This window comes from Notolabrus celidotus, chromosome 1 (assembly GCF_009762535.1).
Source record: "Notolabrus celidotus isolate fNotCel1 chromosome 1, fNotCel1.pri, whole genome shotgun sequence".
Taxonomy (NCBI): Eukaryota; Metazoa; Chordata; class Actinopteri; order Labriformes; family Labridae; genus Notolabrus; species Notolabrus celidotus.
This window is the reverse complement of record NC_048272.1, coordinates 8,525,463-8,539,958: the sequence shown is the minus strand read 5'-3', so window position 1 is coordinate 8,539,958 and position 14,496 is coordinate 8,525,463. Positions and strand designations below refer to the sequence as shown.

The following is a 14,496-nucleotide window of genomic DNA, read 5'->3' as shown; positions in this document are numbered from 1 at the left end:
ATGGAACAAAAGGCAATGTTTGCCTCAGCCCACCCCCTGACTGACACACTCAGCACATGCAGGTGCCTGAGAATGCGTCATCAGCCTGTCTTGTCATCTGAAAGCTTTCCAAAAGAGGATCCAGCCTGTTTAAAATAACCAGTAAATCTGCTTTGTCACATTCTCCTCTCCTTTATTTTATGTGCAGGCTTTAGATTATCTAAATTAACGCAGAAATGATGTGTAACTTAAAAAAACTGGGGCACAAACACAACTGAAGTGGTGAAGAAGGCCCAGCAGAGACTTTATTTCCTGAGAGTGCTCAGGAAGAACAACATCCCTCAGAAGCTGCTGGTGTCCTTCTATCGCTGCTCGATAGAGAGCATCTTGACCCACTGTCTCTGTGTGTGGTTCTCCAGCTGCACAGTGACACAGAGGAAAGCGTATTGGAAATGCGGAACTCAACCAGGCCCTTAACCTGTTTGGAGTTACGGGGGTGTGAGCCAATCCCAGCTGTCATTGGGCTAGAGGCAGTGTACACACAGGGCTTGGAAATAGCTTGTTTTGCTCAAATAAGTCACCAAGGCTGTGAACGAACCTTGTAAATATTTTGCATCTCAAGTCTTTTGATTGATGTCTTTGTTCAAACAGTATGTATTCAAACCAACAAAAGTTCAGGCTTTAAGAAAAAAACGGCAAAAATGTTCTTTTGATGCATGCATTTATTATCTTCTTCTTCCTAGATTTTTTTCTTTTTGTCATAAAATACATGAAAGTGATGTCGTACCAGACATGAAAAACATGTATATATGTGCAAAAACACATTCAAAAAAGCAGATACTGTTGCTATGATAAGGGTTGGGTTGCCATCAAATGCTGTACAGTTGGTTGCAGTTGTCTCACACACTCATATTATCTCTCACACACACACATGGACAAATGCTGCGCATGATATAACCTTCACAGCAAATGCTCTTTTCACACATATATATATTTACAAATCAGATAGAATTCCTCAGTGTGTTCAGTCCAGAGTCCGTCAAAGCCATGAATCCATATTTGAAAAGTATTTTTTCAAATCTGGAAGCAGCAAGTAAAGAAAATGTCCAGAGACTCAATCCAGTCATCATCATTAAGAGGCTGAAGACGGCCATCCAGACTCAGGAAGACACCAGCAATGAGGATGTCCAAAGCGGTAAGGTTATTATCCTTGAGATACAGAGGAGACTTCTGTCTTGCTGGCAGATACTGAGCTCTCATCATCAACTGCGCCACCCATGCCAATGGCACTCATCATGCAGGTACGGAACTGAAAGAGAGAGTGAAGGCAGCATATTCAGACTCTAGAACAAGGATTGAGTAAATATCAAAATGTTGAATTGGAAAAAAATATATATATATATTACCTGTTTGTTAAACACCACATAGATGATAGGGTTGTACAAGGCTGAGCTCTTTGCAAGGAAGGCAGGGAGAGCTGCTGTCAAGGGTGAGAAAGAAGCGCCCTTATTGAGGAAGATCCAAGCAGCGAAGGTTGTATATGGCATCCAAGCTACCAGGTAGCCAAAGACCATCAGGACGCACATACGTGTGACTTCCCTCTCAGCCTTCTGGGTAGATTCTGACTCCTGCTGCTGAGCTGCAGCCTAAAGAGTTTGACAAAATCAGCTTGTCGTGAGTTCATTCAGCAGGAAATAGAAGTCAGGTAACTTTAAGTTGGTGAATCAGAACATGCCTAAAAAGATTAGAGACAAAAGTGTCACTTACAGCTTTGACAGTCAGCACAAGGCTTCCATATGAGAAGAAAATTACGGTCACAGGGATGAAGAAGTGAACTATGTACATGTAGATGACAAATGATTCATTGTTGTAACCTGGAGCTAGAGTGTAGTAGTCTGGTCCACAGGAGCACTGCATGCCTTCAGGGAGGTACCTGTGTGAAGGGAAAAGGAGAGCAGTTGTAGCAAATCATTAATGGTTTGTCAAAGTGGTTCTTAGTTTGTTATAACTGACTGTTTGGATTTACATTGACATCTCTTTCAATAAATGAAAATACAAATGACAATCACCTGGACCAGCCAAACAATGGGGGTCCAGCGCATGAGAAGGCCATAATCCAGGTGAAAACAACTCCAGCTGCTGCATGAGTTCCACTGAACTTAAAGCTTCCCATGGGTTTGCAGACAACAATGTATCTCTCAACAGCCAGCACTACCAGTGACCAGAGAGAAATTTCACCTGTAGAAGAGAGATAAATGATTCATTCATTTAGGTTCTGCACTGTGATTTTCTAAGCATTTTGAAGGCAGGACTTCTTTTTTTTCTTTTCTTTTTCTTTCATACCTCCCAGTGTAGCCATGAATCCCTCCATGGCACAGAATCTTGGTCCAAGAATGAAGTATCCATTGAGGGCAGATGTCATAGTGATGGTGAAACCGAATGCGCACATGATGAGCCCAGCCACTGCCAGGTTCACCAGGATGTAGTTGAGAGGTGTCTGGAGCTTCTTGTTCTGGCAATGTCAGACCGTTGATGGGAGTTCCAGTGCAGATCAGGAAGAACATGTAGAAAGCCAGAATCTTGTAGGTTATTGGATCTACCATATAATACTGGGTGTACTCAAAAGGATTTCTAACGATCCCAGTCCTGTTGGACATAGGGATGTAGAAGTTCTGTCCTTCTGTGCCATTGGGCGTGATTCCTCCGTCCCATGACATCTTCAGTCACCTTCTTTGCTCGAACTTCAATGGATGAACTGTTCACCCTGTGGTCTGAAGACTCCAACTTCTGAGAGACGGCTTATGTTGTCCTGACCGATGTTTTATACCCTCCTGACATTATCCTCAAATTGGCAAAATTAGATTACGAGAGGATTATAAGGAAGTGGAAGGCTCAAGCCTAATTAATAATTGACTTTAAGAAAGCAGGGGATATTGTATAGCAAGGGATTAATCACTTTTAGTCTAACCTGTTAAGCTTTTCTTTATGGATGTATAAGCTTTGTAAAAGATAAGGACATAAAGTTAAAATGGAGAGGAAATATTTTATTTTCAGAGTGGCTTTTTCTCTATCAACAGTTTTATTTTTTATTATTGTGATTTTAAAACTTTTGGATAATATGAATTACTCTTAAAAAACATTGTAGTCATTCTCTTTTAACTAACTAATTTACTCCGAATGGACTTTTTTTGTTGTGTGCTTAAAACTTGTTATTGACCCTTTAATGAGAGGAAATAAATACATTGGTGACTTATCATTATTTAAGTATTGTAGCAACAAATAACTGAGGGGGTTTTATGTAGGTTATCTAACGTAATACAGATATGCATTGAAACATTTGAAATGTTTACAGAGGACACATTAATCCCCTCACTCACTCCCTGCCACAAAGCCCCTCACCGCTTTATCTGACAACATGTTAGACTGTCCACTGCTCGGACTGAACTTTTGTCAACAGAGACCACTTTTATTTGTTATTTTTCGACAAATTCTACTTTTCTCATTGAGCGTTACTCTGGAGCTCAGAAGTGACAGCAGGGACGAAAAACTGGGAGATTGGTAGGCCAATTCAGGACACGTCCATGTAAAAATAAAAGCATGTTATTCAGATAACATAGCTGTATGTACTGACAAGGCTGTAATTCCAGCAGCCATCAGTTACATAAACAAGTCACAGTAATACAGCATGATTCTCTATAAAGAAGTTCTCCACTATTTATTAAGTATTTATGGACCTTTTTATCTTGCTTTTTACTGGTGGCACTTTCATTCTTTTATCTTGTTTCTAGCTTGTTTTTATTGATTTTGCTCTAATTAATTGCTCATTTCCTGTTTTTATTCAGGGTTACCTCTTAAGCACTAAGCACTTTGTCACTTTTGTTTGTCATGTATTGTCTTGTGCTGTTTGTTGTTTTGATGTTAAAAGGAGGCTGACTCACTCACCGCAAACAGAATCTACCTACTGGTACAAATAAAGTAACCTTGAACCTTGAACCTTGAACCCTTGAACCTACTCCCCACTCCCAACATCCCCTGTCTCTCTTCAGCTGTCCCATCAAATAAAGGCAAAAAGCCCAAAAATATAGCTATGTGAGGTTGTTTATTTGAGATTTACAGCTGGTACAATTCATTTGACATGCTAAGTAAGATCAAAACAATTACATGAATGGTTTTTTTCTGATCTTTTTTCTTTACTAGGGGCCAAAATATTAAGACTGACTTATCTGACGCTGCTTTTATGTTGTTGTTGTTGTTGCTGTTGTTGTTGTTGTTGTTGTTTTAAAAATCACATTTATGGGCATTTTTGCTTTTAATAAATAGGACAGCTGAAGAGAAACAGGAAATGTGGGGGGCAGAGAATGTGGGAAGACATGCAGCAAATTGTCGAGGCCAAGAGTGGAGCCTGCGACTGCTGCTACTATAGGACTATTGCCTATTTATGAGGTGAATGCAAAACCCAGGAAGCTAATCACTCCCTTTTGTTGTTTTTAACTAAAATTATATGACATACTGTCATGCTGAGTCCAACAAAAGTTCTTTGATAATCTTTATAAAAAAATATTGTTCCATCGAAAATATAGAGATCATATATTATTTCAAGGAACATTTTTTTTGCTTTTCTGAGCTAGCAGAGCCAGGCTCTGCTTCAGTACAGTAAAACATTTGCTAGAAAATATATCAAGTGCATCCTTGAGATTGTTATTTAGATCTCTGCAGGCAGCTCCTCCTTTGTCATGCCAGCAGTGGCACAAACAAAGGCATTGTTTGCCTCATCCGGCCCCCTGACTGACACACTAAGCACATGCAGGTGTCTGAGGATACTATTTAAAGAAAATTACAGTGGATGTAACCTCAGTGTGATCATTAGGGTCAAGTTGTCAGCATGAGATAAAGGGTTACATCATTAAATGGATGGCCTATCTGGTATTCTAAAAGACAGTATTTATATGTAATTAAAGACCCGTGAGCTGAAGCATGTCTTACACATCACTGTGTGGTAGCCTTGACTTTATTTAACAAGTACAGCACAATGTGGAAAGCTGTAAAAGCTGCAGGGATGTATTTAAGTTCTCTATGGGAACCTGCAGGGGGCGTCATCAGCCTGTCTTATCATCTGAAAGCTTTCCAACAGAGGATCCAGCCTGTTTAAAATAACCAGTAAAGCTGCTTCGTCATGTTATCCTCTTCTTTATTTTATGCACACACAAGCTTTAGTTTATCTAACTTAGCGCAGAAATTATATGTAACTTCAAAAAATGCAAGCTTCCATGTATCTGAAAACCACACATATGGCATGCTGCCCTACAAGACAAGCGTAAAGTTCAGGTTAAGACAAGAAGACTTGGGTGTTAGGGTGGTATAGCGTCACACTAGGATTACAGCATGCACAAGCTTGTCTGTGGTCTACAGCAGGGGTTGTCAAACTTTTTGTTTTGTGTACCCCCTTTCAAAAACAATGTCAGCCAAGTACCCCCTTGTATGGCCGAGAATTTTTTTCAAGAAATAATATGGGAAATAACATGAATAAATGTATGCATGTGGTTTTACAGCAGTGGTTCTACAAACTTTTTCTGTGGGGCCCCCTTTGTGGCTGAAAAACTGTCCACTAACTACGATTAGCGGCAGCCGTCAGGAGTTCTAATATTTATAATTGTTCATCTGGCCTCAAGTCACAGCTACAGTCATCGATCCTACTCATCTTGAACTTTAGAAAACCAAGTTTTAACACACGTCGAGGCAAAACCCTGGTCCAAGCGGTTTTGCAAATAATAGCCTGTATTTTATGAATGAATATGCTCAATTTGAAAATAGTGGCCTATATGATGTTGCATTGAAATAAAAATGAAATGCTCTTCATAAAGTTGTTCAATCAGATTTTTTTTTATTAATTTATTCTGATGCAACTGTTTATTTTTTTTTACATTTGTCACATACCCCTTGCAGTACTCCCACGTACCCCTAGAGGTACGCGTACCCCCATTTGAAAATCACTGGTCTACAGTATCATCTGCAGAAGAGAGAATCTGCAATAGCATTAACATTTGATTGTGTGGCTGTTTGTCCGATGTTCCGTTTGTTTTTAACAGAGGCATTGTCTCTGTCTCCTGCCCAGGGACTACAGATGAAAATTAGCTAATAGCTAACTCTGGTACAACTAAACGGCTGTACACTGTCCCTGTCGCAATAAACAAACAAATAAATAAATAAATACAATTTCAATCACGTCTTTATAGGCCAGTTAAGCAATGACCTCATGACAATTTGTCATCTTTAATTAAGAATAAGTTGAAAACCAATAACTCAAATGATCATGTATTGAATTTTATTCATTTTACACAGGTCTCAAAAGCATGTGGTCTGTATAGGAGCATTTGTTATCAAACAATTGTATCAAATAAATTAAAGCTTAACATTGTTAACAAATTTCACATTTAGGGTTTTGTTTGGAAAAGGTCTGTTGAACATTGAGATAGGACTTATTGCCTTGCTCATGTTGTGGCTCATCTGGTAAAATTGCACAGAATGCAACCAGTTTGGGTAGCTAAAACATCACTGTAAGTCATATTTTCTTCTTTTAATAATCTTTTAAATGCTCCATGTGCTGAACACAAAATCAGGTCTAAAAACCAAAGGTAAATAATCTACTTGTTAAATTTGGGAGGTTGCTGCAAAATTTAGCTGCAACCTCTTGAGAGGATTTAAAACAGTAAAATAAACTGAGTAGATAATTTTAAGGAGCTGTTATGAATCACCTTTTTAGAAGCATTTGTCCTGTCACTAGTTTATGTTCTGTTCCTTTGTTATAATGTTTTCCACAAGTTTATTTCCTGTTTTACGCTGTGTGCTCTGTGGAGTACTTTTAAACTCTAGTTTCCAAAGAAGCTTTAAGAACAAAGTTCACTGAGTCACGAACATTCCTCCTTCATCAGAGACTTGTTATATTTAGTTATGTTCATCCTAATATGTCCTATTTTCAAAAGATACTGTACCTTGTGAGAAACCTGCTCCATGGCAACTCTTTTCAATGTGTGGTCATAGTTGCTGAAGCACTTCTAGATATCAAATGTTACTTTTTGACAAGTGAGAACTTCTAGCCCACATAAACATAATTTGACTGTTATTATTTCTTATTGGAGGTTTTCACATCAGTGTAAAATATTTACCTATTAAGATCTTTGTTTTGGATATCAATAGTGAACCTTATTCATTTCACACCAGTACGTCTGTGTCTTGTAACTTGAGTGATTTTTAGAGTTTAAACCAAAGCTTCAAATACAGTATAAGTCTGCTTCACGTCTCATTCATTTTCACACACCATGATCAGCCTGCTGTATTATACCTGCCTGTATGTTACCAACAGTGACAATATCTGTAAAACAACCGCTAAGAATTAAATGCAAGTAAATTGAAACAGTACCATGTTATTCAAAAGAAGGCTGCTCTTGTCGTCTCTTTGTTAACAGTTGTGTGTGAGGATACTGTGTGTCACTTGCAGATTTTAAAGCTCCTTTGTGAAAATCTTTAGAAAGATTATCCATCCATCCTTTCTCTATTGCACTTAACCTGTTTGGGATCGCAGGGGCTTGAGCCAATCCCAGCTGTCATTGGGCTATAGGCAGGGTACACACAGGGCTTGGAAATAGCTTGTTTTGCTCAACTAAGTCACCAAGGCTGTGAACTAACCTTGTAAATATTTTGTATCTCAAGTCTTTAGATTGGTGACTTTGTTCAAACAGTATGTATTCAAACCATCAACAGTTCAGGCTTTAAGAAAAAACAGCAGACATTTTCTTTTGATGCATGCATTTATTATCTTCTTCTTCCTAGATTTTTTTGTTCTTTTTTTTCATAAAATAAATGAAAGTGATGTCGTACTAGACATGAAAAACATGTATACATGTGCAAAAACACATTCAGAAAAGCAGATACTGTTGTTTTGTCAAGTGTTGGGTTGGTCATCAAATGCTGTACATCAAATGTTGGTTGCAGTTTTCTCACACACTCATATTATCTCACACACGCACACACAGACAGACAAATGCTGCACATGATATAACCTTCACAGCAAATGCCTTTTTCACACATATATATATTTACAGATCAGATAGAATTCCTCAGTGTGTTCAGTCCAGAGTCCGTCAAAGCCATGAATCCACATTTGAAAAGTCTTTTTTTCCTGGATCTTTTTTAGAATCTGGAAACAGCAAGTAAAGAAAATGTCCAGAGACTCAATCCAGTCATCATCATTAAGAAGCAGTAGACACTTCTGTCTTGCTGGCAGATACTGAGGTCTCATCCTCCACCATGCCACCCATTCCAATAGTGCTCAACATGCAGTTACGGAACTGAAAGAGAGAGTGAAGGCAGCATTTTCAGACAGTGTTACAAGGATTGAGTAAATATCAAAATGTTGAATTAGAAAATAGAAAATATATCATACCTGTTTGTTAAACAGCACATAAATGATAGGGTTGTACAAGGCTGAGCTCTTTGCAAAGAAGGCAGGGATAGCTGCTGTCAAGGCTGAGAAAGAAGCGCCCTTGTTGAGGAAGATCCAACCAGCGAAGGATGCATATGGTACCCAAGCTACCAGGAAGCCAAAGACCATCAGGACGCACATACGTGTGACTTCCCTCTCAGCCTTCTGGGTAGATTCAGAGTCTTGCTGCTGAGCTGCAGCCTAAAGATTTTGTTATAAAAGACAAAATCAGCTTGTCGTGAGTTCATTCAGCAGGAAGTAGAATTCAGGTAACTTTAAGTTGGTGAATCAGAACAGGCCTAAAAAGATTAGAGACAAAAGTGTCACTTACAGCTTTGACAGTCAGCACTAGGCTTCCATATGTGAAGGTAATGGTGGCCACAGGGACAAAGAAGTGAACCACAAACATGTACGTGACATATGATTCATTGTTGAAGCCTGGAGCTAGAGTGTAGTAATCTGGTCCACAGGAGCACTGCATGCCCTCAGGAAGGTACCTGTGTGAGATCATACAAAAATGTTTTATCCAGCCAATTTAACTCCTACATATGTTCAGAAAATTGAATGGTGCTTTTAAGTGGTTTAGAAATATATTTTTGGCTAAACCTTTCTATAATAGAACAAATTACCTTGACCAGCCAACAAGAGGGGGGGCAGCACAAGCCAAAGCCATGATCCAGGTGAAAATAACTCCAGCTGCTGCATGAGTTCCAGTGAATTTGAAGCTTCCCATGGGTTTGCAGACAACAATGTATCTCTCGACAGCCAGGACGACAAGTGACCAGAGAGCAACTTCACCTGTAGAAGAGAGATAAATGATTCATTCAGTTAGGTTCTGCACTGTGATTTTCGAAGCGTTTTGAAGACAGGAGTTCTTTCTTTTTCTTTTCTTTTTCTTTCTGACCTCCCAGTGTAGCCATGAAGCCCTCAATGGCGCAGAAAGTGGCCCCAAGAATGAAATATCCATTCATGGCAGATGTGATGGTGATGGTGAATCCAAAAGCGCACATGATGAGCCCAGCCACAGCCAGGTTAACTAGAATGTAGTTCAAAGGTTGTCGTAACTTCTTGTTTTGAGCTGTTACTAACAATGTGAGTCCGTTGATGGGGGTTCCAGTGCAGATCAGGAAGAACATGTAGAGCGCCAGAAGCTTAAACATGATGGGATCCGCCAAGTAGTACTGGGTGTACTCAAAAGGACTTCTAACGATCCCAGTCCTGTTGGACATAGGGATGTAGAAGTTCTTTCCTTCTGTGCCATTAGGCTCCAATCCTCCTTCCCATGCCATCTTCAGTCACCTTCTTTGCTGGATCTTCAATGGAGGAACTGTGCACCCTGTGCCCTGAAGTTACTCAGGAGTATCCAGTGGAGTTAGCCAACACCTGAGAGACGGCTTATGTTGTCCTGGCCGATGTTTTATACCCTCCTGGCATTATCCTCCAATAGGCAAAATTAGATTACTAGAGGATTATAAGGAAGTGGAAGGCTCAAGCCTAATTAATAATTGACTTTAAGGAAACAGGGGATTTTCTATCACAGGCTCAATCACTGTTTGTCTACACCGTTAAGCTGTCTTCATTCATGCATTAGCTCTGTTAAGGATAAGGAGATCAGGTTAAAATGGAGGGGAGATATTTTACTATCAGAGGGGCTTTTTATTCTCTATCAACAGTGTCTGGGTTTTTTTTGTAATGATTTAACATTTTTTGGATAACATTAAGTAATCTTAAAAAACAACTTGGACTCATTTAACTAACTCGTTTACTTCGAATTGTAATTAATGTTATCTGATTATAGCTGGCTCTTAACCCTTTCCTGAAAGGAAGAAAAAAATTGGACTTTGGACTTTGGGGGTTTTAAAGTTAAATAATGCATACATTGAAACTTTAAAGTGTATGCAGAGGACACATTAATCCCCTCTCTCACTCCCTGCTGAGAAGCCTCCCACTTCTTATTCTAACTGACAACACGTTAGACTGTCCACTGCTCGGACTGAACTTTTGTCAACAGAGACCACTTTTATCTGTTATTTTTCCACAAATTCTACTTTTCTCATTGAGCGTTACTCTGGAGCTCAGAAGTGACAGCCGGGACGAAAAACTGGGAGATGGGTAAGCCAATTCAGGACACGTCCATGTCAAAATAAAAGCAGGTTAGTTAGATAACCTGCTGTATGTACTAAGGCTGTTCATTTAGTGTTTTTTTCTAACCCCAACAGCTGAACAAGCATTTGTTTATCCCTCTTTTTCGATCAATTTTTTAAATAAATGTTTATATACAAGCCTTATTTTCACTTTGATATTGGCAGATACCACTTAGGGCATTAGAGAAAAGGGTTCCTTAAGGCGCCACATTCTAATGTCGCAAGTAAAACCTGCTGACGTATAGTTTACTTCCTGCTAACTTACCTGCTGCTATATCTTTGACACACTCGCTCAACCAGACACACACACACACACACACACTGGCTGACGTTTTTCCCCCACATTTCAGGAAACCATGCCTTTTATTTTGAAATGTTTCTCCGGAGTTGTCCCGTTTCAGCGGGGCGAGAGGAGAAATGGGCATGGGCAGAATGTAACCCGGTGGAGTTTTTTTAGGAAAGAATATGGGTTTATAACATGTTAAAATGTCACACTGGTTCAGTACATAACTAAGTTATTGATTTCATATTTCAGTATTGAACTAGCATTACCCAATGTGTTCATTTAATGATTTGTGGGAGCGAACCTGGACCAAGGTAAAAAAAAACAAAAAAAACTACAAACCTGCCCACTTAAAGTAAATTAACATTTTTCATGTCACACAGCACAGAAATCCTGACCTATCATTTTAATGGTAATCTATTAATCTATTGCAATATATACATGATTTAGAATTTAGATAATCGCCACACGTGTTTGAAGAAAATGTAACTATTAACTACTACCTGAGAACTATTAAGTACGGAATTTTGTTCCATATCATGCGACAGCTTGTATTGGTATGACGATAAAAAAAAAAAACCTTGAATACATGTGACTTTTTGGTGGGGCTTGATACTGTTTTTTATTTTTTTTTAATCTGAAACATGATAAATGATAAAGATAAGTAAATTAAACCATGAGAAAGAACTTTTTTTTTATTTGCTTTGTCTGAACAAGAACGTGAGATATCAAAACTAAGAACATTTCTATTCCTGATGGCTGTGAGTAATCATTCATGTGGCATACAAATCACAGCAGAGCCTAGTATACTATGTTCAATTATATTATTATTAATTATATTGTTTACTACAACTGATCATGTTACTATTATATAGTACTTTTTTTTTACTATTCTTGTTATCTTCATACAGTCATATTACATACCCATATCTTTATTTATTTATATTGCTGCAATCTGTCATAACCAAACCACAATCTCACCATGTCAACCTGTTGCCACGGAATGTTATTTGCCTACTGCCTGTAATTGTGACTATTTTCACCATGTATAACAAATGTATATACCTTACATTTTTTTTCTTATCTTTATGTATCTATTTTTATTTTTCCCTTTTAAACTATTTTCAATTTGTGCTTATGTCTGTATTGCTGTAACAACCAATTTCCCCCTGTTGATCAATAAAGTATTATCTCATCTTATCTTAAAGATTCAAGTTAATGTCGAGCTGGTTCATACCCCACATGGTGCTACAGCTCTAAATTAACTAAGTAGCATACATTAGGCCAAGACTATAAGACTATCATTTTCTTAATTTAGGAATATTTTAATTTAGATTTTTTTCTTTCTTCCACCTTTAAAAATCAGTTGGAAGTAATACAGGAATAAATACAAATCCAACCAAGGGATTTCTCCCTTTTACATTGATTCAATGTGAAATACTAAGTGTGACAGAATAATATTTATATGGTTCATCTGCACTATAATATATTTTTAATTTGTATGTGGGTTAAGTCTCACACTTTTGGGAATTTATACCACAGCAGAAACCAATGAGTCTATTAAGCCGTTCAGGTATTACACTTTACCCACACTATGTGGCGTGCTTGTGTCCATGCAGTTCAGATGCCTGCTAGACCAATGTGATCCATTTCAATACAAAGGGGAGGTGAAGAAAATGTTTTTTTCACATCTACTTCGTGGGACAGCTGCCTAGGAGAGGAGTGAGATGATCAAAAAGTTACAAAACCCTGCACACTGTTCGACTTGGAAAACATATGCATTTATTGGCAGCAACATTTCGGTCCTAGACAAGGTCTAGGGTATTTACAGGATATTTGTACATTTGTATCTTAACACTAGGGGGAGGCACAGCAATCTGGGTGTGGAATTTGGAGACTCCTGGGGAGTCCTTAATTATCTGTATTTACATGAGATTCTATAAAACAGCTTGTTGTGTGAATGTCTAATTATTTGTAAAGTAAAACATGATAATGAAGTAATTAATAGATAAAGAAATAAATGTCAGCTCCTGCATGAATTTACATTATTAGCTAAATTTAAACATTACAGATCACATTCCCAATAATTCCTGATTTGTTTAACCCATCTAAAAATCAACTGAGACAGATAGCTACACTACTATACATTACGGTTACTGAAAGGAAGAAGTTATGAATTACTGAATAGATAACTTTAATTTAGCCGACTGTCATCCTTGCATTAGTTTGATCAGTTACCTTTTTCGTATCCAAGGTTTCACCAAAACATTGCAAATTTAAGGATCTCTTTGTGCCATTTGTTCCCCCACAGAGCAGAAACCCATTTAAAACTTTTATGCAAAATATACACATAAGCATTGAAGTAATCTTTACAGGAGAGGAAAATTAAGAAAAAGAAAAAGATTATTACATTCAAACTAAGCAGTATTTTTTTTCATACAGGTTACAGTAGCAGTTAGAGAAGTATTATGACATTTTACTTTATCAATTTCTACATAATGTAATAGCTGTCCCATCAATCTCTCATTCAGTGGTATCTTAATAAGGCCAACAAAGTGGATTTTAGATCAAATAAGAGCACTCATAAGTTTTTTCAGGACTTTACATTGTTGCAAATACAGAAAAGTATTGCATCACAGATGTATCTGTTTTCAACCAATTTAATAGTTTATTAACAGCAATGCATTTTACAAAACAGACAGTCAAGTTCAAGTGAACTGATGAGACAAGAGGTATCCCATAAGTGCTGATACACAGCACAACAGCATTTTTGATGAATTAAATACAATTCTCTGCTTTAGGTATTCTGAATACTGTTTGATATTATTACCACCAACAGTCTTTGGCCTGATAAATCAAGCTGTTACCTCTGATTCACAAATGTACCAAAGCAACTTTCAACAGACTCTTATTCTACTGGATGTATAATAGATTGTAACACTGATACATGTGCACAATACACAAGAGCACACACAGTAACAAGACAGGGACACACTGACATGCTGTCTAAAAATCCATTCACAAATATGTCAGACTATTAACGGCAGATAATGAGAAAAGAAATCTCCAAGCGCTGAATAAATAACACATTTATTGTTAGGCAGTAATGGTACAGGTATGCACTCATGTTTCATCTCCTCTTATTTCATGTGACACTACTCAGTATGCAGATAGAGATTAAATGTATTGAGCATTGCTGTTAAGTTTTACAATATAATGACATTTAAATATATGTTAGCACCGCCACCTTTCTAAATAAATTACAAGAAGGCAAATGGATATCCACAAAGATTTATCATTCACAAATATTTAATAAGTAAGCATTTTGTGTTTTTGACCCATTAAAAAAATGAAAATTGAATTGAACAAATTAGAATCAAGTTTTAACATTTTGAGAATATATGCTCCCTCCCCCTATGTTTTGGCATATGATAAAAATGCACCAAACACACTTGGTTAATTTTACAGTTCAAGCAGTTCAGCTGTTGTTTACCTTCAAAATAAGAGCATTACAGAGGTCAGACCTCTCCCGCTTAGAGAGGGAATTTATTCCTTGAAGCTCCAACCCCCATGGAAACGAAGTGTAGACCACAGACAACTGGGAAGAAAGT

The 14,496-nt window shown here is 37.8% G+C and overlaps 2 protein-coding genes across 3 annotated transcripts; both read right to left on the bottom strand.

Annotated features, from left to right (window-relative positions):
* Positions 1-817: 817 nt before the first annotated feature.
* Positions 818-2,696, bottom strand: LOC117812364 (green-sensitive opsin-like). The gene is given in 6 exon segments (XM_034683066.1): positions 818-1,288; positions 1,386-1,625; positions 1,747-1,912; positions 2,049-2,217; positions 2,323-2,495; positions 2,497-2,696. Coding segments are annotated over 6 exon segments (1,053 nt in total). The 3' UTR covers positions 818-1,183.
* Positions 2,697-7,788: 5,092 nt separating this feature from the next.
* Positions 7,789-10,920, bottom strand: LOC117810411 (green-sensitive opsin-like). Of its 2 annotated transcripts, XM_034680250.1 has the most exons (6): positions 10,868-10,920; positions 9,363-9,896; positions 9,088-9,256; positions 8,790-8,955; positions 8,420-8,659; positions 7,789-8,324 (listed from the first exon to the last, which is right to left on the bottom strand). In XM_034680250.1, exons 2-6 carry the CDS (start codon positions 9,745-9,747, stop codon positions 8,226-8,228), a joined length of 1,059 nt encoding a protein of 352 aa, XP_034536141.1. In that variant the 5' UTR covers positions 9,748-9,896; positions 10,868-10,920; the 3' UTR covers positions 7,789-8,225. The 2 variants fall into 2 exon arrangements, with proteins under 2 accessions (XP_034536141.1, XP_034536133.1); XM_034680242.1 differs by lacking the exon at positions 10,868-10,920 and having other exon boundaries at positions 9,363-10,727.
* Positions 10,921-14,496: the final 3,576 nt, after the last annotated feature.